The sequence below is a fragment of the Homarus americanus genome, unplaced genomic scaffold, assembly GCF_018991925.1.
Source record: "Homarus americanus isolate GMGI-L3 unplaced genomic scaffold, GMGI_Hamer_2.0 scaffold18703, whole genome shotgun sequence".
Classification (NCBI taxonomy): domain Eukaryota; kingdom Metazoa; phylum Arthropoda; class Malacostraca; order Decapoda; family Nephropidae; genus Homarus; species Homarus americanus.
Window position 1 is genome coordinate 2623442 of NW_024749779.1, and position 26169 is coordinate 2649610.

General features: G+C 38.4%; 1 protein-coding gene across 1 annotated transcript; it reads right to left on the reverse strand.

The window, feature by feature from the left end:
• Positions 1 to 272: 272 nt before the first annotated feature.
• LOC121853818 lies at positions 273 to 12290 on the reverse strand. The gene is made up of 9 exons (XM_042348194.1): positions 12179 to 12290; positions 10526 to 10667; positions 9843 to 9919; positions 8815 to 8972; positions 7621 to 7728; positions 6958 to 7139; positions 5114 to 6084; positions 1105 to 1706; positions 273 to 284 (listed from the first exon to the last, which is right to left on the reverse strand). The coding sequence occupies exons 1-9, from the start codon at positions 12288 to 12290 to the stop codon at positions 273 to 275; spliced, it is 2364 nt and encodes a 787-aa protein (XP_042204128.1).
• Positions 12291 to 26169: the final 13879 nt, after the last annotated feature.

Genomic DNA, 26169 nt, shown 5'->3' on the forward strand with positions numbered 1-26169 from the left:
GTGTGAAACGTTGAAGAGTCGTACAAATTTTACTATTAGCGAAGGTTGGAAGTTTTACAGTTAAAGTGCCACGAGGTTCAGTGATATCAAATTAACTATCTTCCTACCTCTCAAGCCTGCTATCTCAACCTCCTTGGGTAGAAGAATTATACCTACATTCATAAACAAAGTAATATTTTTAATCGTAAACATTGATATATGACATTTCAGTGTTCATCAATAAAGTACTAAGAGAAGCCATGGTGTCTGGGCTTCTTAAGCAGGGGAAAGTCTCATTCATCAGGCTAGAAAGTTATTCTACATCAATATCATTTTGCTACAACTTTATATTTATTGTTTTTGTCCTGTAAATCATTTGTAATGCCCGATAAAGATTTAATTTGTTCAAAAGGTTATGAGTTTCAAAGTCCAACTATTTACATGAATATTTTACTATTATGAATTACTATGTATCAACGAGTTTAGGTGGAAGTAATGGAAACGAAATAGTGAATGTCATGTGTACAAATGAGAATCTCAATAAAGTGTACTCAAGGAGAACTGTATAACAAAACCTTTAGTACAATATGCCATGTGCGCACTAGGTTCAGTAATTTACATTCTAAACTTCTAAAGGCTTGACTATACAGTAGTTGTATACTTTGCGAATATTATGGTAAAAAGAATGAATACAATTCATTATTTTATCACATTACCATTCCGTATTAACATTTATTTCTCCAGGCTTGTCGTGAAGTAGACATCGTTATCTTATATATCTCACACACTATACAGTATAGTATAAGCCAATAGTCGTGCCGAGTGTCTGACTTCTCTGACACCTGTTAAGAATTGCCAACACAGTTCTTTTGCATTATACCATAGGAATGGAGCCTTGATTTAGAGCCTTCTGGGAGACCCAACCTCACTAAAAGCTTCATTGGGACTCAAGAATGACATTCTCTTCAAAATCCAATATAGATTTTACTTTTGGACATAACATGATTAAGATATGAAGACTAATGTCCAGTAAACAACATTGAAACTCACGAACGCTATAGGAACAAATCCAACTCTAATCCGTGCTATTATTTTCTCAGCTTTTTTATCCAAGTTATGACTCACCATAGGTCCATACTCAGGTTCTAGAGATATTATATTAGGACACACAAACACAATGTGCTCAATGAATATGTGAACCATGATATTGAGGAAAATAAGAAGGATAATGAAGAAGAACCAGACGTCAATAAGCTTGATGGCAGCGGTGTTGGGCATGGAGAGGGAGAGGTTGGTGAAGAGCGTGTAGAGCACCAGCAGGGTGGTGAGGGACATGACGGCTCTCACGTTGAGGAACTCCATCCTGACGAAGAGCGTCGCCCAGCTCACCATCAGCAGCAGTACAGATGGCACAAACGTTGACAGCAATACTACTCCCTGGCGACGGTGGAGCTCGAAGTTGATGACTATACGGTTTGGTTGTGACTGAGGGCTAAAGGCTATGTTCTTCACCTTGTACTGTGAGAGGTCCTCAGTTCCGGTGAAGTATGCTTCTCTGACTTCTTCAGGAAATTCAACAGTGCCTTCATATTCGCGTGGTAAACCTATATTGATGCTACACACCTGAATGTCGAAAGGGTAGACGTAGAGGTCAAAGTCACAAGTGAGGATAGCCGTGTAACGTTCGCTGGAGATCATCGCATTACTGGCTCCTGGATACCCTACATCTGTGGAGATTTTTCGGCGAATAAGAGTCTGTCATGATAAGAAAATATATGAGTAAAATATCACCAATGACTCAGCTGACATTTCTTTTTAGGATATTATATAAGAAGCAAGAAACTAGTCTGTAAATTGCCTACATTAACGGCGACATAGATACTGTAAGTAGTAAGACTTGTAACCTGGCTACCTTAGCTCGCCTTTAGGTTGTCAGTGCCTACAGGACACACAAATGTTAGTTAACATTTCCTCGTTTGAAATTTATTCATTTTATGTCAACCTAGTTCTAAAAATTTCCTTATAGAGGTCCAGTGGGACTCCTATATGGCAGCATGGGCGAAGGAAGTCTTTCTCCAAGTTTAATAGGAATATGCTCTACCTTCTTAAGCGTTTCATCTTATCATTTTCCTCTTTCTTCAGTATTTTGTTTAGCATGAATCCTCCTCTAGGAATATAATTATGATAATCATAATATTATTGTTAGCTATGGTAACTGTATTAGTTTGGCACATGATATTAGAGCTACTTAAAAAATATGATTATGGCAATAAATTGTTACTTAAGGATGTTTTTCGTTCTACATTTGCATTTAATGTTAATAAATTAAAAGAGATAACTACTGCGAATATGAGAACACTTGGCTAACATTTATATACCTGATGAGGAAAACCAAAAATGTTGGTTTAGGCTAGTGCCTGATAGTTGTAAACTCATATTCCTTGATATCATGTATTTACATTTAAAACTACTTTTGTCAGCATAATGCTACATAACACGCACCAAGACAACACAACCCGCGAAGACAATGCAGTCTCATTACCAGGCCTACGACAATAATGGTCTCTTAAGTTTATTCGTGTTACCATTTTCTCGTGGCTATTTGAGGGCACAGAAGGCGTTTTAGGACTAAAAAACGAAGGAAACAGAACAGAAGAAGAGTGAAAGAGAACGAAAACAGCAGGAAGAGCAGGAATAACTCCAATATCTCATGTGTGGTCATCGTGAGGTGAGCGAGTGTGTAGTATGGCCGTCCTGGTCACTACAGCTGACAGTGTAGCTCAGGTGAGATATACGGGGGTCTTCTCGTCCCCCTCTTTACGTCTGTTTATCAGGGGTCCCACACGGGCATAATGACATTTCTCGAAGATAAAGTAATAATGGAAAGACTAGCATAAAAATGAAAAAATTAGATGCTAAGATAATGCATGAATCACCCTCCACATAATATGATTCCCGAGGGTTTGTTTCAATATTTAGAACTGTACTGCGCACCTCATTGTCATCCCTAAAAACCCTTTTTAATTCATATTACGCTACATAATATTCAAATCCACCGCGCTTGTAGAATCTCAGGAGCGTGTTTATCCTCGCAATCCCTCCCAGTAAGCCCCGCCTTTGTGAAGACAGTTATCAATACGTTGTTTATTCCACTTTCTCCTGGGAAGCTCAATCTTGAATTAGTCTGTGTAAATCAACCCAAGTAATTCGCCAGACCTTTGTCAACTGAGGGTCATCTTTGAATGAGTAACAGTTAGTTTGTTTGTAATTATTGTCATTGTGTGAGTAGCGATCACTGGCAACTCAGGGGTATATAAACTCGAGATGGCGAGGAATCAGCATCCCCTGACGCTGATTCCCGTTTGTCTCCAGGTATGTTCTGTGTTTCCTAGCCATTCAGTTAATTCAGTCAATTGTAGTGATTATCAGTGTTCACCAGTGTTCATGATTTAACAGTTGAATTGTCATTCACCCAGTGTAGAAGTAATATAACGTAAATACGTCTGTCGTCTAGGCAAGAGAGTTTGTTGGTGTTGTCATGTTTCTCGTTCCCTGACGCTGATTCCCGTTTGTCTCCAGATCGAGGGTGGGCTTAATTGAAACCCACCGGTCGCTCGGAGCCGGTGGATACCCAACAGTGGTCAATATAGGAGTGATGGCGCTGATTCGGCGTGATTAATCGGCTCTACTCTACCTCGTGGGCCGAGGCCCCCAACCCATCTCGGGTCGGAGTGTAACCGACCACAACAACAGTTGTTAGAGGCGCCAGTGCTATACCCTGGGACAGGCCTTGGAATTATGGTCCACAGTGTGGTTGTGTGTGTTTTTTTTACCAGTGTGTTTTATAAGAAATAAATCAATGAAGACATGTTATGGTTTCACCCTTCTTTACCCTTATCGATCTGATCAATGGAAAACCTAACCCAATGCCTAGTCCACTCTGCCCGCTACCTAACGAGCTACATGCTGTCCAGAGGGGGTCTGGTGGCAGCGACCCTTAGAAATTAAGATTAGAGTTAAGTTATCCCCTTAGATTTTGTGACCCCAGTCTGGCAGTATAGAACTAGTGTATGATTTACCAAGGACATGTGTAGCGGCGCCAGTGTCCATGTGTGAAGAAGCTTCTTGGTTTATGATAATCATGAATTATAAAAAAAAAATTATTGTACACTGGACGTTTTATTTTCAAGGCCTTATCACTCATATTGGTATTCTTCCTTAAATGAAGCATCTATCTGTATATTATTATATTGAGTTATATTATGTTTATATATCTATTTATCATTATTGCCATGCGAAATTACGTCTAGGAATGTTTTTCACCTCTCAGCTTCATTGTTACAAGACTACTAAGGATGCATTCATAAATTTACTCCAGTAATGTGACCCTGACACACGCATGCAAACATCACCATAGGAGTAAAGGAAATTTTTGAAGTAACTGTACATATACAGTACTGTATCTGTTATCTCTCTCTCTCTCTCTCTCTCTCTCTCTCTTCTTTCCATCACGTGAATTACTTTATAGTGATAAAATCGCACCATAAAAGGGGAAGTATAAATATAGTAAAACAGTACGTTATATTATTTTTAGTGAGTCGAGCTTCAGCTAGTGCACTTTGCTATATTAGACCTCAAGATATCACCCTAGGAGGTGAAAAGGCCAATATTAACACATGTATATTAGTATAGGCTGCGACTAGCTTGTAGAAAACTGAAAAACTTGAGAGAATGGGTAACCTGCGCAGAAGAGCCCCTTACTGCCTGCGCCGTACAAGGCGTGCCGGAGTTTAGATCCCTGTGGTTATTGCTTTCCAAAACCTACATCAGGAATAGCAGGCCGAGGGTGGGGGTGGAGCCGAAGGAAGGGTGGGGAAGTGCATGCACTAGCTTTGCTCACTCACCAGAAATAGGCTTTTCAGCAAGCTTCAAAGCCCCTATTTTAATGAATCGAGCTTCAGCTAGTACACTTTGCTATATTCTACAAGGGTGATATCTTGAGGTCTAATATAGCAAAGTGAACTAGCTTTGCTCACTCACCAAAAATAGGCTTTTCGACAAGCTTCAAAACCTCTAATATCTGTGTGCAGTGAATGTTTTGATCTCCCCTGAAGACTAATAAAAAATTTCTCACCTCTGTTAACGGTGTTGAAATTAGGCATGGTAGCATTGTTGGCAGAGATAACCTCGGCGAAATCGTCCAGCAAGCTGACCTGACCTCCCTCCAGGGGGGTAATTTGGTACTGTGGCCTCCAGATGAGATCCAAGTCTGCCTTCGTGATGGTGGTTTCTTTATCTGAATGCAAGTGCTTGAAAGTCAACCTGTCATCCTTCCACATCAGTGATATCAAAAATTCTGCACTTATGGTCATTCTCATATCATCCACATTGGTGATGCGAGCGACAGTGATGGAGGGTGTAATAATGAGGGTGGTGTCGTTAGGACCTCTTGGTGGCAGATGGCGTCTGTATCCGTGACCAACTTCCACAATGCCGCAGTTATCCTCGTCACTTCCATCTTTGCAGTCATAACGAAGGTTGCAGCGATATTTCTGAGGGATGCAGGAGCCAGACGTGCACATGAACTGTTCGTCGGAGCAACTCGAAAAGCTTAGTTTCATTTGGCCTCCACTAGGTGCCCCGCACAGCGGTTCTACTGCAATCCAAGTTTCAACGCCAAGTGGGTACCCATCGATGTCAGTCAGTTCGGACCTGGCGAGAGTTACATTCTTATCTATGTCATGTAAAAGCCAGTTATTTAATGAATTATCCCATATGACAAACATACTATAAAAGCCACGCAGTACAGGTCGCCCATCATAATAGCCGCTCAATCGAAAATGTGATCTTCTGTTTTCATCAAAACACAAGCCTCTTAGATATAAGAACTCTTTTCTTTCAAAGTAGCAAACACCACAGCGTTTGAGCTTACAACGAAAGTCCACCCATGAACCATCTAACATTAGAATGACGCAGTTGTTCAGTAGTCCACCAATAGGGTAAGGGGGCAGGAAGTGGTGGAAAGTGATGGGTCTCTTTGTGTACACGTTGAAGAAAACACCTTCTAGGAGTTCATCTGTGATGCCTAACCAGAGCTTCCAGGTGCTGCCCGAGTTACAAACATTTACGAAGGGTGTGAATTCCTTCAGTATTGGGGTAGTTTCTTCAACTGACCCAGGTACCGGCATAGTGGTATTGAAAAGGTCACAAAGTTCTTGGGTCGAGTGGTAAGGTCGTTCCTCAGGCAGTATCATATACAGCGGCTCGGTGCTGTTGACAAAAACGGTGTATATATATATATATATATATATATATATATATATATATATATATATATATATATATATATATATATATATATATATATTTCATGTAGATCCACAATGAGAACGTGGATAAGATAAATCTTGATAAAATCACAGGGGAAAAGGGAAACCCTGTATATTTAAGCTTCTCTCTGTCCATGTAATCCAGTTGCCTCTGAAGATGTCTTGAATAAAGACGAAAGCTAAGGTGCTCCGTTGTTTCCCTTTACCCCGTGTGATTTTATCAATATATATATATATATATATATATATATATATATATATATATATATATATATATATATATATATATATATATATATATATATATATATATATATATATATATATATATATATATATATATATATATATATATATATATATATATATATATATATATATATATATATATAAAGTGATGGAATAATGGTTAAATTTTTTTATCTCTTCTGTATTGTAATCAGTGGTATTGGCTGCTAAACTAGATTTATAGATTTATAGAGTTAATGTTTACAGGGATCTTAAGACAAATTTCTTTAGTGTAATATTATAGATCATGTCCCCTGCAAACTCATTATCAATAATATTATTATTATGTTAAAATGGGTTTCTTTAATTTTCTTTTAAACTTTTTCATCTTTAATATTTTACCAGACAAACATGACCAAACCTGCAGAAGTAGCTTATGTCCACCAGGGTCTCCTTAACGTTTCCGAAGACTTCCCAATTGACCTCATCCATGTTGAAGATGTTGCCTCGGCCAGGAGTGCGACAGTTGGCCAGGTCAGCCATCTCAGAGGGGGTCAGTGCTCGGTCCCAGATATTCAATTGAGCGTATTCGCCATGATGAACCTGTAGTTACAGTCTTATATTAAAAAAAGAGGAAGATAAAACTGTTTTCATTGCTGGTGATTATCTATACCATAAACAATCTTCTTTTCTTCATCAGTCCATGAAAATAAAACGATATATAGTGGCGGACTGTCCAGATTGTCGGCGAAATTGTCACCATTAGGACAGGGAATGTAATGGCACATATACAACCAATTGAGGCTTATAGGTAAGGTTACAGGTTATTTCTTGCTGGGTAGTTTGTTACTTTAGACTCTGCTCCCTGGTGGTGTTACCTGGTGCTCTCTGAACTGTTAGTCTTGCCTGGCACTGCTACAGTTAAAATATTTACTTGGTATTGTTAGCTGGGACATTTAATGGGTTTTGACACCTACCATCTTCCTAATCAGTCCTGTTACCTGGTAATCTACCGATAATATGAACTGGTACTTTGCTACGTGTTATTGTTATTTAATACTTTGTTACTTTTCAATATTATCACCTGATATTTATCGAAGCCGCCGGCGAGGAGGTCTTGTTCCTGTCCGATGATCAGCGTCCCGTTCAGGGGAAGTCCTGGGGTGCCCTCGACCGGCCCACTGGCAAAAAACTGTGGACGACAATTTCGTCACCAGATGAGATTGTATGAAATGTGCGGTATACTAATGAGCGAGTGGGGTTACTTGCCTTCACACCTCTAAGAGATTTGATAATAGATCAGGTAGGTTAGGTTATCATGCAGTTTATCACATTCAGTGAGGGTGAAGCTTGGCACTATACCGTTTGTATGACACTACATTATTACTTGCAAGTTACCTGCACTGCATAACATTTTGATAATGTGCACATACACTTATTACAACATTCATAAAACCCCAAAAGTGATCTTATATACAGCATTGTGACTGGTCTGATATATTGAGTGATGGTTGGTATGTAGTGTTGGATTGTGTCAGGTGTAGAATGAGTCATAAACGATGTTCAGTGTTGGAGTACACAGACACACTGAGTAGCAAGTGTAAGTTATACTAGTTGCTTTTGGTACTGTAATAGAGCAAGTATTCTAATAATGTGTCCATTGTTAGAATTAGTAGTACATAGATTGTAGTATAGGACTGTGTAAGTACTGTATCAGTACTATGATAAAGATATGAATAATAATACACTTTACTTATAACTTTTTCTTAAGGTGAAATCTCGTTGATAATATCCATGCTATTTAAAACATGAGAAGCGTTCTTTACACTTCAGAACATCAACATACTATGTATATTTGCTGATGTTCTGTATACAGTATATGGGATCTCATTATCATCCCCACAACGACGCACACGCTCAACCGGTGCACTAGAGGTAGACACGGTCTAAATGGTCAATGCCAGATTGACCAGTGATGGAAACTTGACCTTGTACTGCTGCCAGAACTACATTGGTGCATACCTGGTACATGGGTCACCTTGTCTAAGAAATTTGACCAAGACCCAGGACCTCCCTACTTAAGGTGGATTTGAGGTCCAGGTAAGTTAAAATCCTCTACCTGAATCCAAACTTAACCAGTTGACAACGCCCTTGCAACACACATGAAAGCTAATAGAAAAATTTGCTGTGTCGAAAAGTCTCGAGACTTGGAAAATGTGCATGGAGACCTACATCACTGGTAAGAACAGTACCTACGTAACAGGACTAGAACACTCGCCTCTCCTTGCCAGTACACAGAGTGTATGTCGACGTCATCATCTCGTACAGTGTGACACAGGTGGTACCAGATCTCCGGGTATAACATGAAGGTGCGGGTCCAGGTGTGTGGCTGCGTCTTGCTGTAGATGAACGAGCTCAGCTCTATACCATCGTGGTCTGTAACACCCAATAAAACTAACGACAAATACCTTCATTTTGTTTAGTATTCTAAGATAAGAGGGTCCTTAAGTCCCTCAAAATGTGTCCAAAAAATGCTATGTATATATTTGTGGTTTTCAAAGAGTGAATTACAGTATATTGTTTTCATATTTCTTAACATAGTGCTCAACAATCACAGCATTTAAAACACTTAAAGGGGCAACATCAACAATGTATGAGTGTTAAAATGATTCTTCTTGATTTTCAGTTTATGGACTCTAGATGTGACTGTGGGAATATGTACCAGTCTCTGAAGAAAAAAAAATTAATAGAGGTTAATTCGACAACCTTCACCAACTCCCACTTGTATGGAAACATTTATGAATATTTCTGACATGGTTATAATAACCATATAATTTATCAAGAGAAAAGAAACATTTGTATCCTAAAACTCTGAGATTTACAAGATTTCTGGTGTACGAGGATGTGTGAAGGCACACATACACACACACACACACACACACACACACAATACGTCAGTGGTGTCAAACTCAAAACCTTTCGAGGGCCAATTCATATTTTAGTTACCCTCTTCAGGGCCAACACAAGTGCTATATCACATATTTGCAGGATTGAAGTTTACAGCTTCACACATTGCCTTACCTGGCTTACCAGGAATACCTCATTTGGGTTCGTCTGATCTTAAGTATGTATAATTCATTTTACTAAATAAACATGATTATATCTTTTTTTTTCTTCATAATTTCACGGGATGATAAATTTACCGTCATCCCGCGGGCCACACCTGACCATCCCAAGGGCCACATTTGGCCCGCGGGCCATGAGTTTGACACCCTTGCTATACGTAGATCACACTAGCGTACTCACACAGAAGTATCATGTTGGGCTCAGCATCGCTCACAGCGTAGGACAGATGAGGCATCAGGGTAGCGAACCTCTCATACCTGGACACAGAAGACGTCTTTCAGGATGTACGGTAGTGTAATTTCCTTTCTTTAATGATGTATTAAGACAAAATACTTTAAATTATCGATGCAAACTGGATAACATCCTTTGCTGTGCTGTGCCTGCTGTGTTACACCCATATCGCTGTTCCACTTGGGAAGTTACCTTAAGAAAACCCTATTCATGTTCTTTTTAGGCCGTCGTAGCTGTTGCTGTGTTATGACGGAAGTAGTACACTCAATTCAGACGCACGCGTGTTTGTTGTTCATAGTAACTCAGTAGCGTAAATGAACTAATTAATATAAAAAAAAACAACTACAACAAACAGTAATATTGTAAGCAGCTAAATAAAAAAAAAGGTCGATATCATTCGAAACTTATTGCATGTTAGAATCATTATTAACTTTGATATTACTGAAAATACATGACAAAAGTTTGTAGATAAAACCACAGAGAAAATAGTAAGTAAATATTATTTCAAAGTTACTGTTAAACTTGTAAGTACCACCCTATAGTTCTCGACATCTTTCACATATAGTTCGTTCCTGATGATCTTAGCTGTAGATAAATGAATGGCAGCAGCTACATACATGAGTGAAGTATACCTCAACCAGTAACATGCCGAGAAGGAGTAGAGTGGATCCGCCTTCTCAGTGAAGTTGTACCGAAGATATACATCGTCAGTAGGTATCGTCCAGAGTCCTCGCTGCATAGTGTACATCTTCACCTTCTGCCCCTGACTCCCTCCTGCAGAAAAACATCATATCACTACCACTTGCTACCACTGATTCTCTCCTGAAGGGGCTGTTACTGATACTGCTGGTGTTGTTAGTAATACTGCTGGTGCTGTTACTAATGAATACTGTGAGGGGTTAGAGGTAAAACAAAGATCAAGAATGGTAGCAAGTTGATCGTGTCGATCAGGAACGCGTGTAGGGTGTTTGATTATTTTTTCCAAATTATTAAGTAAGGAAAAAGAGAGTGCCTCAGCTTCACCTGGGTCATCCTTTGCAGAGCCAAGCCACTCTCTGTGATGTATAGTAGTACATTGAAATTCCCTAGGTAGAGGATCTCGGTGTTGGGGTGAGAAGTGAGATAGTCAAAGAGTTCCAAATAGTTTATGCATTTGGATACATACATAGTGTACATATTACATACACACACACACATATATATAATATATATATATATATATATATATATATATATATATATATATATATATATATATATATATATTATATATACCTCTATATATTTTTATTGTCATACAGTCTCACATTATCAGAGCAAGGAACTCAGATGCTTCACTCTTGGATCCGAATCGTCCCCCATGTTTCGTTATCCGATATTTCGATGGTTCGAAAGGTGTCAAGCACCTTATTGTTGCAGACGTTACAGGATGCTTTAAAGATTGATTTGAAAGGAATGTTAAAATTGCCCATCGATACAAGTCAACAGATATGGCTAAGTATGTTTTTTTTCCATTTATTGTTGAATCAATGATGCAATAGCAATAAGTAGATCCGTGTGTACTCCGCCCTGAGCATACTGTATGTGCCTTTTAGCAATTTATTATTAGTGTTATTATTATTAATAGTAGTAGCAGCATTACGATGTTGAATTTGTTTCAGTAAAGTATCTCTTGTGATTATCGGTTGGACAAAATGTGTCATATCGTATTCTTGGTATAGTTTATCACGTTTATCACCTGGTAAGAGCGGCGATGTTGACATTGTCGTTTTTATAATGAACTCCTATACCCAGCAGCTACTGCTTGCGAGCCATGATGACGGAGTAATGGCTACACAAACAAACAAAAGAGCACTATATTATACTGATACATTATAGCTGCTTACAACTGCTGGTTTAATGGTTGATACTTAATGAAATTAATGACAACTGTTTGTATCTACACCGAATCAGAGATAAATTTATAATATACTTTGAACAGCATACTGAAAATACTTGTAAGGAGAATTGACACTGGAAATACGAGCCTTCTATGTACTGTACATGATTTGAAATGTGGTATAAAACTCAGATATACAGTGTCCATTTTCCTTAAGCGATGTATACGTAAATATAGAATTAACGTTCCTACCTCTATCATTGCTCATCTTCGTGTTAAACATTACTCTCCTCAACGTTTTCTGTTTGAAATCGTTTAATTGTTTTATTTGTGTACTCTCCTGGTGTGCACGTGTGTAAGTACATTAACACATGGTCAACACAGGTCAAGATATCAGGTAACTCACCTAGCAGAGCCAATGCTATCACCGCCCAGCACAGCACCATCACCTCTGGGAAACCACGGTATAAGTGCAGACGATGCCTGTAGGTTTTAATGCAGATCCTTCGGTATGCCATGACTCTCCTCGGGTCACAGATCATCCTCCGTCCTTCACTACAGCTCAGTTTGTCCTCTACCATAGATCGCGTTGTCGTCCGCTACCGGTAGAGTGTCTATGGGTCGTCACTACACGTCGTATGCGTTCACCTCAGTTTACTTCATCCGTCTCTGTAGATTGTAAGTTACTTATAAAATTATCCTGCAGTACAGCTTAGGATAATACAGTATATATCATGCCTTTCAGCGACCTCTCATGTTGTTGTTATACTGTATATCCCTGAAAATTAATGCAGGCGAGCGTGATTCCGCCTTATCTTGTCAATATTTTCGTTTGGTACATTTAAATAAACGTCACCTTGTTTGACCCTTCTATATACAGGGTGTCCCAAAAAAATGTGCTCACTCTTTGACTGCCCATTACTCATATATTTTTTGTTTTGATTTTGGTGTTTATTGACATAGATACAAGTCTAATGAGTTAAATTAAAGAAAATAACATTATTTAGGGTTAGTCGCACCTGAAACAAAAACAAAAAATATATGAGTAATGGGCAGTCAAAGAGTGAGCACATTTTTTTGGGACACCCTGTATATCCCTTTTTCTGTTCAATAATAATCTTTAATTAAATGTTCATCCCTTTGGGGTCAATGTTACTTGAACTAAGTTATCTACTATGTATACAGTATATTCCATCTTTGTGCATTAAGTAACTCACTATTTGAAATTTTGGGACATGAAATGTTGTAGTAATATGACTTGGTTGTATACTGGAGAGTACTGTATGTATAACCTGGTAGCCCCAAACGATCTGGGAATTTGTTATACAGTGTTTTAAGGCTGACGGCAATTTTATTCACCACCCACCGTTCAACTCCCTTCCATTCCGTCAATCCGCCGTTTAAGTAATCCACGATCGGAAGTAACGTGTGCTGCTATTGAGTCTTAGTTAGGTGGGTGTGATGGGGGGTTGTGATTATGATTGGCTTATTAGCGTAAAAGCTGTCCCATGTTCAACAAATGGAACTAATATTGACTTGCATTATCTGTCCAGACGGCCGTTGACGACATCTGCCCTGGTCAACCATCCACCGCCAACTCCCCTTCTCAGCAGAACAATTTAATATGACAGGAAACCCTCCCCTCACCCCAATACCATCAACAGGCTCCTTGAACTTACCAAGGAGCTCTTCACTCCTACTACTGTCAATATCGTTGCCTCTTGTACTGAGGCAGATGATGGGTATGTTCCCATTTCCGGACCTGATTTGTCCATCCTGTCTACTATGTCCCCCACCCCCAGTTACGGGCAAACACACCCTCATCCCGCTACTCCTGTCCTTAGTACAGAAGGCACAAACCATGTGTACATTACAAGCGAATCACTAACAATTGGGTTAGGTTAGGTAATATTATGTTAAGTTTCCTATTAAACTAGTCATGTATATATATTTATTATAACGATCTACATCAGTGGTTCTTAAACTATGAGTTACATTCCAATAGCCATAGACCCATTCAGCCCTAGAGTTCAGAACTAGTGGCGCTAATCTCTAAGAAGTTTGTCTGGGATTAAATTAACGTTTCGTTTCTTCACTCGCCAGAGAGCCTGATCATCCCATTGAAAATCAACCATAAGCAGCAAAGTTATAGTTTCATGGCAGAAACTTTATGGTTATATAGATTTATTAAGCAGGGAGAGTCAAGTGCGGATTCCATTACTGAATCATTTCACAATTCCATAAAGTAACGCTGCAGTGGTCAATCATAACAAAATATAATATACATCACTGTACATGAAACACAATGAATAACATTCCTTTTGTTGTAGAACAGTAAATCCGAACCGCTTTCTGACGCTACTCTAAACTGTCCACCTACATACCTCCCGACCATTCGGCACACGAATATATATATATATATATATATATATATATATATATATATATATATATATATATATATATATATATATATATATATATATATATATATATATGTGTGTGTGTGTGTGTGTGTGTGTGTGTGTATGTGGGGGGGAGTGACTTTTTTAATCGAGAAAACCTAAATAATTCCCGTAAACTAAAAACTATATCAGTTAGGAACCAAATATTTTGCATAAATGTAGCCTAATGTTACAGAAACACGTGACATGATCCTGAGTTATCAGGTATCAGGTGACCCGTCAGTGGCGTTTGACGGGTTTCACTCAGTCACGCCATGCACTATTGCGCTTACCGTGTTTGTGTTTGTGGATTGTGTTTGTGTGTTGTGAGCGCCATGGTGTGACTGCGTTAAACCGTTAAACGCCACAAGCACGTGGCTTCATAATTTTAATCAGACAAGTAAGAGCATGAGACAAATGTCAATTTAATAGGAACAAATTTGTACAGGTTTAAACTCCCATTTCTCTTAGCTATATGTTATCGACCCTTGACGTATGACCTACAGTTAGTTAACAGAATAGTTGTGCCCTGGAAATTGATCCAAAACGCTAGCCAATGAAGACTGGTGTCAATATATTTAAGAAGTTTTCATATTATGATGTTAATTTGAGGATTGTTATTGATACAAACATTTTGTGACAGACAAGAACGTTGTTGACATGCTGACGAGGTTTTGAAACTAACACTGTAACTCACCAAGACGTTGACAGGAGACATTTTCAAGCCGCCACCTTCAATGTCAGCACACCTGCGAACGTCAGCACACTTTAGAACCTCGACACATTATAGAACGTCGACAGGAGATTCTTCACTGTTCGTCACCTTCCCGATTACTGAGGGCTCCAGTACAGGTAAGCTTTCGTCTGGTTGCCTGAGGGGTTATGGAGTGCAGCCATCACGCGTAATGGCGCGCGCCGCAACACTTCAATATTGGGGCCACGGACCAGCTTTATGTTGCTGGTGGTGCTCTTGTGATTTGTGATTGTGGAAATCTAATGGTATATCATTCGATCTATTTGTACAGGAGATGACGGAGTCATTTAAGATGGATGCATGAATTTACCTGCATTGTATATACTGTATATATATATTTATATATAACGCGCAATTACAGTATGTTGAGCAACACTTGACACCATACCACCAAGAGCAGAAAAGTCACACTCGTTATTCAGTTTTATTTGCAAACCTCTTGGGCCTCCTCCTTAAGCATTACTTTAGGTAAACTTTATGAACTAAATATAGCCATCTTCTGTCCGTTTGCATAAGTCCACTGAAACATTCCAGCTTACTGTAAGTGGGTTTCTGAGAACTTGGGGAAGTGTTAGTGCCATGAGTACACTATATTGAGATATTTCTCTCCATAGTATAATATGTAATATGGATCAAGACACTACTGCACTTACAACTAGTTGCCCGACAAGGGTAAACGAAATAGTCTTATTTAATAATAATAATAATAATAATAATAATAATAATAATAATTAACGGTTTATTGAAAGAGCATGGCAGCCGGAAGGCTGAAAATATACAATTACACGTGTGTGTGTGTGTGTGTGTGTGTGTGTGTGTGTGTAAATAATAATAATAATTAACGGTTTATTGAAAGAGCTTGGCAGCCAGAAGGCTGAAAATATACAGTTACATATTTGGGGAATGGGTTACGAATTACAAATAATATTCAAGTGACATAAGTGACACAAGTGTGTGTGTGTGTGTGTAATAATAATAATAATAATAATAATAATAATAATAATAATAATAATAATAATAATAATAATAATAATAATAATAATAATAATAATAATAATAATAATAATAATAATAATAATAATAATAAACAGTTTATTAATAGAGTTGCAGCCGGTGGCTGAAAATATACAAACTTACATTTGATTTAGACATAATGATATGCGTTGAATACATTTACAGGGCTGTACAGTACATAAATGAGGAGTTGTTTATTATTTTAACAATAGATGGGATGGTGCTATTCTTATATCTATCGGTGTGGGCTCTTATGGGCTGAATTTTGTTGTAGTGGCAGACTGCGCGAGGTGGGTGGGGTACTGCCGGTGGCAGGAGGTGGCGATGACGAGGATGGCGCAGTAGTCCACTGCCAAACCTTGCTAGTGTTTGGTGGTGGAGGTCACTGAGGGATGGCATTTCCATGGTGGAGAGAGCGTTGATGTAGTCGGAGTAGTGTTTGTATGTCTGTCTGTCTGTCTGTCTGTATGTCTGTTGTGTGTGTGTGTGTGTGTCTGTGTGTCATCACAGTAGCTCCTCTTCCAAGTGAGTGATTTTCTTTACTAAATATCCTGAAAGTCCAGGAAGTGACACTAAAAAAAATTTTTCAGTGCAATCAAACCAACTATGACTATAAGGTACAAAATGCTACAATAATTCGAGTTCTACGTCAGACTGATGTGATTTATTCAAAGTCAGTATTGCAGGCATCACCATGTACAGAAACAGAACAGTATCATAGTGTGGACACATCGAGCACGATTCTTTTGCCCTATGCTTGATCAATTTCTGTGATGAACACCTATACAAACATATTACAGTTATATATTCATAAGAACAGCGTGAATATTGGTAGACGAAATAAATTCCAGTTAGATTAACCTTCCTCACATGTAAGAACTCCATCCCTCTTTTTCTATTTGTATAAACTTATGCACCTCGCAATAATGGATTTATGGTGTACTGCTGTATGGTCTACTCTAACGTTAATTGCCCACACGCTGGTCAGTATCAGAGGCCCTCTAATATACTATAGGACTAGCCGTGTGTCTGTCTGTCTGTCTGTCTGTCTGTCTGTCTGTTCTGGGCAGCCAAAACGGCACAATCGTTTTTCATCAAACTTGGTGGGAAAAATCGCAAAAAAATCATAGAGTGGAACAAACCTGGTCCCATATCCATGGTTTCTTTAGGAAGGCATTAATTAACCATTTTATTTACGATGGAAAAAGATTCAAGTCTACGGACTTGGCGCACCCTCATTCGCTGTACGCTAGCCAAGCACGAGCGTTCAAACTTTCACTGGGCACGAAGGTGCCCGTGATCACTTGTTTCTTACTATATCGTTCAAGGTTTTCTTGTTACATTTATTGTTTCACTTGTTACAAGGTTGATACTGTAGACTTACTCTGTGTATTTAAGAATTTCCAGTCTATTTTCACTCCAAATCTCAAGTTAGATAATGCATTAAGAAACTTCGAGTCAATAACTCTAAGGCAATATTATTTCTCACTAAAAGCTTTAAGTCCATTCCTCAAAATAAGTTAGCCGAGACAAAGTGCACCATTGCCGCATTTATAATTCTTTTTAATCGACGAACAACACACGCGAGTGAGGTCCAGATACGCTTAGCCTAGAGTTCCGTCTGTGCTATCATGATTATGCAGGCATCCTGGTATAACGATAAGGCATTATAGTACAGTACAGTACATAACTACTTCCATAAAATTTATTGAGCTCTCGTATCAGTTGTCTATTTCTTTCTTTGTAGTTCGAGACTTAACAATGGGAGTTCACAGACTGTACGTCTTCTCGTTTCACATAAACAAATTATCAAAAGTTATCGATGACTTCTCAAGAGAAACAGTGGTAAGTCAGGTAAGTATTGATTGTTTTGATCTTCATACAAATGATACAGTTTTGAACTTAAATCCAATTTCATTGGAATTAACAGACGGATAACAATATTAATTATTGTAATACTGCTAATAATGTTATAACCGTATAAGTAATAATAATTGGTATAAAAGTATCAGATATGATGATAAGAGAATAGCAATAGCAGTAATTATAAATACAATAAAAAAATTAGTAGCAATTAAGTGAAAATATATATATATATTTTTAATTAATTATAAACACCCTGTCAGCACTGTATAGTTACCGGTCGATGAGCTCACCTGAAATCGATTTTACTCATAGAATATTCATTCCATGCCCTACCGTATAGACGAGTTTTATTGTGAAGTCCATCACATTGTTTACTCCCTAGTTTTCCCTTGCCGAGCTGAACAACAACATTATCAGGTGCCTCCGTTGGTTGCCAAGTTAATGCCTTAGCCAAGATATAGTTTATAATTATTTGCAAAAGCGACATGACAAAGTCCCTGGCTCAAAAGTTAAGGAGTGTTGATATGGCAAGCATATAATAAAGATACATATTATGTAACAGTAAGTAAACTTTTTCCTGCATTATTACTTTGTCGACTATATTAATAAGTCATGTGAGCCTTAAAAAGACGTGACACTGTTATGAATTATAGTCAATGTGTTCCTTAAAAAATATAATGTGGTTTTCACGACTTGCAAGGTTATAAGTTAGTAGTTCACTGAAAAAATATGCACTTTATAATATGGCACTAAAATTTACGGTAAAGTTATATTCTTTTGTATCTGAAATTCCACATTCCGCTCGCAATACTCCAGATCTAGGGAGTTGTCCTAGGAGCTATAATCTTACTAAAATTTACAGATATCTCTTCATGGCTCTTGTTCCGATAGATGCTATAGATGCCATCAGTGAGATAATTGTGATAGGCTCCTGAAGCGCCTCTCACTGACAGCCAACACAAACCTCCACAGCGACCTCCTCTTTCCCCACCATCTTTGACCGGTGTGGCGACAAATAATGTTACCTTTGTTAGTAATGTACATAAGAATTTCACGAGTCATTATCTTCTGTTCAATAAACCAAGAATACTTGCACGGAACTCGGCTGAATTATGCATGAAATTTCTTATTGATAAAAAAGATCAAGTTCTACACTGAAAATTTTCAATATGATTATAAAACAAATTTGAAAGTTCCTTATTAATCATAAGTTTCAATGTGGATTATTGATTAGTTTACATGAGCAAAATTATAAGCATCTCTGTGTGTTATGTGGTGTGCACTATTGTTGTGCTGCCTGGGGATGGAAGTATAGTTATTATTTTCGTAAAACACACTTCTTCGATAAAATGTATTCTTACTCTGCTTGTTTCTGTCAGAAAAATAATGAACCGAAATGCTCTCACTCATTTATTTTACATTTCGTACATACCTGCTTTGAAGTTTTGTATTAGTGTTAGCTGTAATGTTTTCTGATATTGTTACCCTAGCCTGAGGAGAGACGGTCTGAACCCTTTTCTTTTGAACACTCAACGTGTTTTTTTGGCTAAAATTTTCAAATGCCTTTGATCTTTATTTTCAGTATGTAAGAAGAGGATATACTGTGGCTGATGTTACTCCGGTATAACTCCTTTTGTTGACTTTGTATGTTTGTATGAACATTGTGTCATTAGCTTCTGTTCAATACAAATGAAGAAAACTAATTAGCGAGGTAGCTAAATCAGTCCATATGTAGATAAGTTATGACGACTCACCAATTTAATAACTACTTTGTATATGTCTTAAAAACTCTGTGGTGCATCAGCTGCTCCCCGTTTCAGAGAGTAAATCTACAAGGAACATACACAACGCGAGGATTACCTTGGTTTTCTGAGACATTATCGCATTATTGTCTTCTGTAGTCACCAAAAGGGATACCCAGCTCTACAAACTTTCATATATAACATTTGGCAAATTGAGACAAGTTGTTTTTTATGTTAATAGGAATCCCAGGAAAAGCTCTTTAAACTTTGGCACCTTCTCTAATGATGCTGTTCTTATCTCTGGTATCTCTTCCTGGTGGTTAACATCTGAAGTGCAATCGAAGATAATGCATTAGTATCAAGAGATTCTTTATCTGTGTCATGATGTGTTCAAGCAACCTGGTGCTGATTAATTCAAAATTCAATCATATATCTTATTTTGGACGTTTTTTTCCTAAATATGGAGCTTAGAACAGCTTACTCGTGACATCCCGCTAGCACTTTCTCTCAACTTGAAGCATAAACTCCTCCTTATAACTCATTGCTTTATTCCTTTTTTAGGCGCATTGCAAACTTTTCCATGAAATCAGTTTCTTTATATGCTAGGGGCTATTTCAATTTAGCCTAGGATTGTGATGGGGGAGGGAGCTGCTTAATCCGCTCATAGCTAGCCAGATCTGCAGTATAAAGGGGACCGTCCTCATAAGGCCTCTAGGACGACCAGTTAGTCAAAGGTGATACAGCTATATCCAATCTAAATAAAGAAAATCTTGAATGTTTAACAAGAGACACGATGAGAGATCAGTTAAGTTTGCCCTAAATTCTCATTTTCTCTGAATACGATGTAAGAGAAAACTAAATTGCCAGTACAGCTTACTAACTAATTAAATTATTAGAGTTTTATATAATATGTCTAGATCTTTGTTTATGCAACACTGCTAGAGATAAGTGCTATAAACAGAGGCGTTGCTTATAGATTCCGATATATTCAGGAGCCAGTTTATGACCAGAAGTTGCCAACAGTACGTAATAGAGATGTGACTGACCGACCAACGCTGCTAACGAGCCGATCAGTGGCGAAGATATACAAGTAAAAGTAAAAGTAACTAACAAAATCGGGAATATTGTTCACGTAACATTTGCGAATGGAATTTAAGAGCTTTACTAGGATTGATCCGCATAAATTTAGCGTGCGTCATGTCAGTATGAAATCTCCGCAAGATAGACATACTGTACACGCAAGAAAGGTAAAGATTTTATCAACGGTGTCCCATAGAGTAAGTGAGGATATAAGACCACAAGAATAAAAGAAACAGTAGTAGAGCCTCCAGTACTGACCCACGCGAGGCAGCTCCTGTTAACACCCAACCATTATTACTCATAAATCTGTCCAACTTATATTTGAAACCGCCTATCGACTCGGAGTTAATGATATTATTGTTTGTTAACCTGTTCCACTCGTCCATAACTTTATGTCTGAACCATTGCTACGTGTTCAATCTTGATTTGGTAGTTAAATACTCATTTAAATCACCTTTATTTAACCCAATCTTCCATTTATACACTTCGATTATATTGTCCCTCACTCTATATTTCTCGAGAAAATAAAAGAACAGAGTGAGTTAGTGTATGAGTCACTATTATAATCCGGCTAGGCAGGCACACCAATAAGTATTATTTTCATGCCTCTCGCTTTTTGCGTTGGATGAGTCATGGAAACAGGAACCAATAAGAAAAGGGAAAGTGGCAGCGGAGAAAAGGTTTCACATAATAAAAGAACACCACACACCAAGAAAATGTAAACAACAGGAAAGGTCTAAAATAATAATACACACACACACACACACACACACACACCACGTGAACACCACACCACCCGATGTCTCCATGACCACGTGAGGTCCTTCCAAGGTCAATATTGACCTTGGGTCCTTCATATCAACACCCAAGGATGAGTTATTACACCACGTGAACACCACACCACCCGATGTCTCCATGACCAAGTGAGGTCCCTCATATCAACACCCGAGGACGAGTTACTACGATGTTATTTACTTTACGATGTTATTTACTTAGACTTTAGCAAAGCATTTGACAGAGTACCGCATCAGAGGCTTCTGAGAAAAATTAAGGCTCATTGTATCGAGGGGAAAGTTTTAAATTGGATAAAATCATGGCTCACCGATAGAACGCAGAGGGTCAGCGTAGATGGTGTTAAATCTGAGTGGGGCCGTGTAACCAGTGGGGTTCCCCAGGGGTCAGTACTAGGCCCACTCTTGTTCATGATCTACATAAACGATCTAGATACTGGGATCAGCAGTGACATAAGCAAGTTTGCGGATGACACCAAAATAGGGCGGCAAATTAATTCAGGGCAGGATGCAAATGCATTACAGGAGGATCTAAATAAACTGCAGGGGTGGTCTGAAAAATGGCAAATGAAATTCAACACCAGCAAGTGCAGCGCTTAATATTGGAAGAACAAATACTTATAATGTATACAGCCTTAACAACATCAACCTAGAGAAGTCGACTTGTGAAAGAGACCTAGGGGTACTTGTAAGCCCGGACCTACGGCCTAGAAAACAGTGCGTTAATGTTCGAAATAAGGCAAACAGAGTATTGGGTTTTATATCTAGAAGTGTAAGTAACAAGAGGCAGAGGTCTTATTGCAACTATAGCTTGCGCTAGTCAGGCCGCACGTCGATTATGCGGTTCAGTTCTGGAGCCCCTATTATAGAATGGATATAAATTCACTAGAGTCGGTGCAGCGAAGAATGACAAAAATGATTCCGGGACTTGGAAACCTTCCATATCAGGATAGGTTAGAGAAACTTAACTTGCATTCCCTAGAAAGACGAAGAGTGCGGGGAGATATGATAGAGGTATTTAAGTGGGTGAAAGGAATCAATAAAGGGGATATAGATAAAGTTCTTATAATATCCGAGCAGGATAGGACTCGGAGCAACGGATTCAAGTTGGATAAGTTTAGGTTTAGGAGGGAGATAGGAAGAAACTGGTTCACAAATTGGGTGGTGGACGAGTGGAACAAGCTTAGCAACTTTGTAGTAAGTGCGGGAACTCTGGAAAGTTTCAAAAGGAGGCTAGATAGATTCATGGATGATAGATAGTGGTAGTAACTCTCGACAGGAGCTGCCATGCACAGGCCAACCGGCCTATCGCAGACTCCTTATTTTCTTATGTTCTTATGTTACTACACCACGTGAACACCTCACCACCTGGTGTCTCCATGACCAGCCCACGCCCGGGCCATCAACTGTAAACTATAATAATTTGTATGTTCAATCATTGTTCCTCCTTCTTTCAGTAATGAAAGCTTTTGTTAAACAACCCACCCACCCCATGTCTTTGTATGTAATAAGTCATTTTTGTCCAATATGTATTTTCAGCCTTCGGGCTGCCGAACTTTTTCAATAAACCGTTAATTATTATTATTATTATTATTATTATTATTATTATTATTATTATTATTACACACACACACACACACACACACACACACCTCGCTGACACAGTATACTAAATGACATTCTTATCCTTCACACTGAGTAACAAAGTTGACATCATTTCATTGTCTATACTGAGTAAAGCTGTCGTGATCTAGTGCTGTAACGCAAATAAATAACACAAGGTGATGATTTAACACTTTCGTTGAGAGTTTCAGAATGCTTATTTTTGTAATCAATACTGGTGAAATATTGTGCAATATTTTTGGAAGTCAATGCACCGGGTACTGTTTCATCGAACTGGTAATAATATCGTTGACAATAATGGAGGCTGTCCCTAAAACGTTGTGTTGCCAGCAAGTAAAAAATATATATGTATATTCACTTCGAGTTAGATTAAACCCTCTATATGTAGGTTTATTTAGTTATTTAGCTTAAGGTGGGTTGTGTTATGTTCTGAGTAATCAATCAAATCATTTATCAGCGACTATCAAGATGTTAAAGATCCAAATTAACTGACCATAATGTCTTCTGGTTATAAAAGCTTCTAGTGGTGATAACGTTTAACGCTATTACTGCAATCTGAGGTAACGTAAAGGTTGATCATGAGAACTACGAAGAATTATGTTGGCAAAATTTAAATTACTTGTATTCGCTTGTCATGAGTTTAATAACATTTTCAGTTAATATTTTCACATATCTTTATTTTGCCTTTGTGTGTGTGTGTGTGTGTGTGTGTGTGTGTGTGTGTGTGTGTGTGTGTGTGTGTGTGTGTGTGTGTGTGTCTGTGTGTGTGTGTGTGTAGAAAGGATTTTTATGCTCTGTAAATTTAGAAGAGCAATAACATTATATATCCACGTGGCCATTACTGAAGCGTTATGGACCTCGCCCTAATGGATGACCACGGCGCCTTCATCACACAATCAGGACACTCGTGAACGCTCACCTATGCCTGCGCCATCAGTATTGGGTAAGGTAGAGTGGAGGCAACAACTGGTCCGTCTCTTCTAGGCGTCAAGTGGTCCACCCCTCCCCTACGACCTACCATTAGAGTTCTCACTGTGCCAGGAGTATTGACCGTATGTATATGTGTGTAATAATTAACAATATAACACAGTTTATTCTTATCAACAGTCTGGAAATAGTTTAGGTATAGAGAGCATCCCAAAAGAACCCAAACTCAAATTAAAGTAACTATTGTACTAACCGGTTTGTTCATTATCACTAGAAATAATTGAAGAAAACATGAGTCCCAGCTAGGAATATTGAGCATAGCTAAGAAACTTTTTAACTCTAAATACAGAACAAATATCATTGCTTCCTGTGCATAAAAAGGAAACACTAGTCAAACTATATCTTCTTACCGGAATAACACTTCTGCTCAGTTTATTGATCTGCTACCTGAAGTTTCGTGTAGGATTTTTGTTAGCCACAGGTGACGCGAGTTGGGGGGACGACTTGACCTGGGGTGGAGAACGGTGTGACCTGGGAGACGAGGGAGCCATGACACATACCAACAGGCTTCGTCTCCACCTCAACCATGGCCACGACTTCCCAAAAGTGTTATGCTGGGCGGTGATTATGTTGTCTGTATTGGGTGAGTGACCTGTGTTGACCTGAATACACACATACACACACACACACACACACACACAGAGACATGCAAATTCAGGCAAACACGATTTATGTAGACTTGAAATAATAGTTCTTAGGCAAAATCAATTCTACATATCACTTTCGTGAGGTATCATGTATTAAGTAGAGCTCAAACAGGAGGCAACGATCAAGGGACGAACTCTCTCGGGGCTTAACTAAAATCGATCGTCATTTCATCTATTAGATTATTTTCTCACGTCTAAAAATACAAATTGAAAAGAGACTATGAGATTATGTACAGTATATGGAAGTCTCTGAGTATATGTTTCATTGTGTGCGTGTATATATGTGTACTGTATATATGCCTGTGTTAGTTTGTATGTATATATGTTTATGTATATCTATGTATGAATGTGTATGTTTATGTATTTTCTTTATTTTCTTGTTAGTTGTGTGGATATGTGTGTGTGTTCCCATGTATGCATTTGTGTATGTATGAGCTCTATGTATATGTATGTCTATTTATGTGTACTCTATATTCATGTTTGTGAGTGTGTGAGTGTAAACATATATATTCATGTGCATATTTGTGTGTGGTTGTATTTTATCTAGATACATATTTGTGAATACATGTGTGTATGCAAATCAATGTTTATGTGTAAGTATGTAAAAGCAGGTTCTTGAATGTGTGTTTGTGTTAAGGTATATGAAAGTTCTTGTGTGTATGTGTGTTTATGTATGTGTGTGTTTCTTTGTGTGTGTATAATATTTAGGTACAGTCGTGGATAAAAGTAAGTTGGCAGGCAGGGATGGGGGGAGGTGTGTGGGAGGTTATGGGTAGGCGGAGTCGTGGCACTGCAGGGGCGGATCCAGGAATATCGAAAAGGGGGGTCCAAGAAGATGTGGGTGGGAGAACAAGGCAAGCACAGCGACCCCACCAGCTGGGCTTTTTTTAGGGCGAAGGGGAGGGGGGGGGGGCGCTGTAAGCCATGTGCACTTGATATTAAGAGATAGTCTGAGACAGCTAATAATTACTTTCTACTATACAAAAACGCCTGAGTACATTACCGCATTAAAGAAAGAGTATTAGATACCCCCCTCCCCTCCCTGGATCCGCCCCTGCACTGTTGCATAGAGGTGGCAGCTAAAAGTCTACCATATTCTTTTTACATTATAAATTGAGTTTTTTATTTATTTATTGATGAGGCAGGCGCAGCTTACACAAGTATTGTATTATAAATAACTCAATACACACAAAAAAAATCACAAATATGTCGTAAATTGAATGTTTTGAGGAGACTTTTCTTTGCCACTCTGATGCTACGGTGTCAAGTTTCGACCTACACCCCGACCCTCCCGGACACTTTCATCCTCTTTGCAGAATTATCTTTCCCACAACTGTTCATGTTTGTAAGCATGTGTGTGTTAATGATGTGTGTGCTTATATGATATGGAGATACAAGTTTGTGTGTGTATGTGTGTTTGGTATTTGTGTATGAGTGTTTATGTGTAAG

Coding starts and splice junctions, on each gene's coding strand:
- LOC121853818 (XM_042348194.1), bottom strand. CDS start 12,290: ATGGCATACCGAAGGATCTGCATTAAAACCTACAGGCATCGTCTGCAC. Junction 8,973..9,842: donor GCCCAACATGATACTTCTGT/GTGAGTACGCTA, acceptor TGGGTGTTACAG/ACCACGATGGTATAGAGCTG. Junction 1,707..5,113: donor TTTCAACACCGTTAACAGAG/GTGAGAAATTTT, acceptor AAATCTCCACAG/ATGTAGGGTATCCAGGAGCC.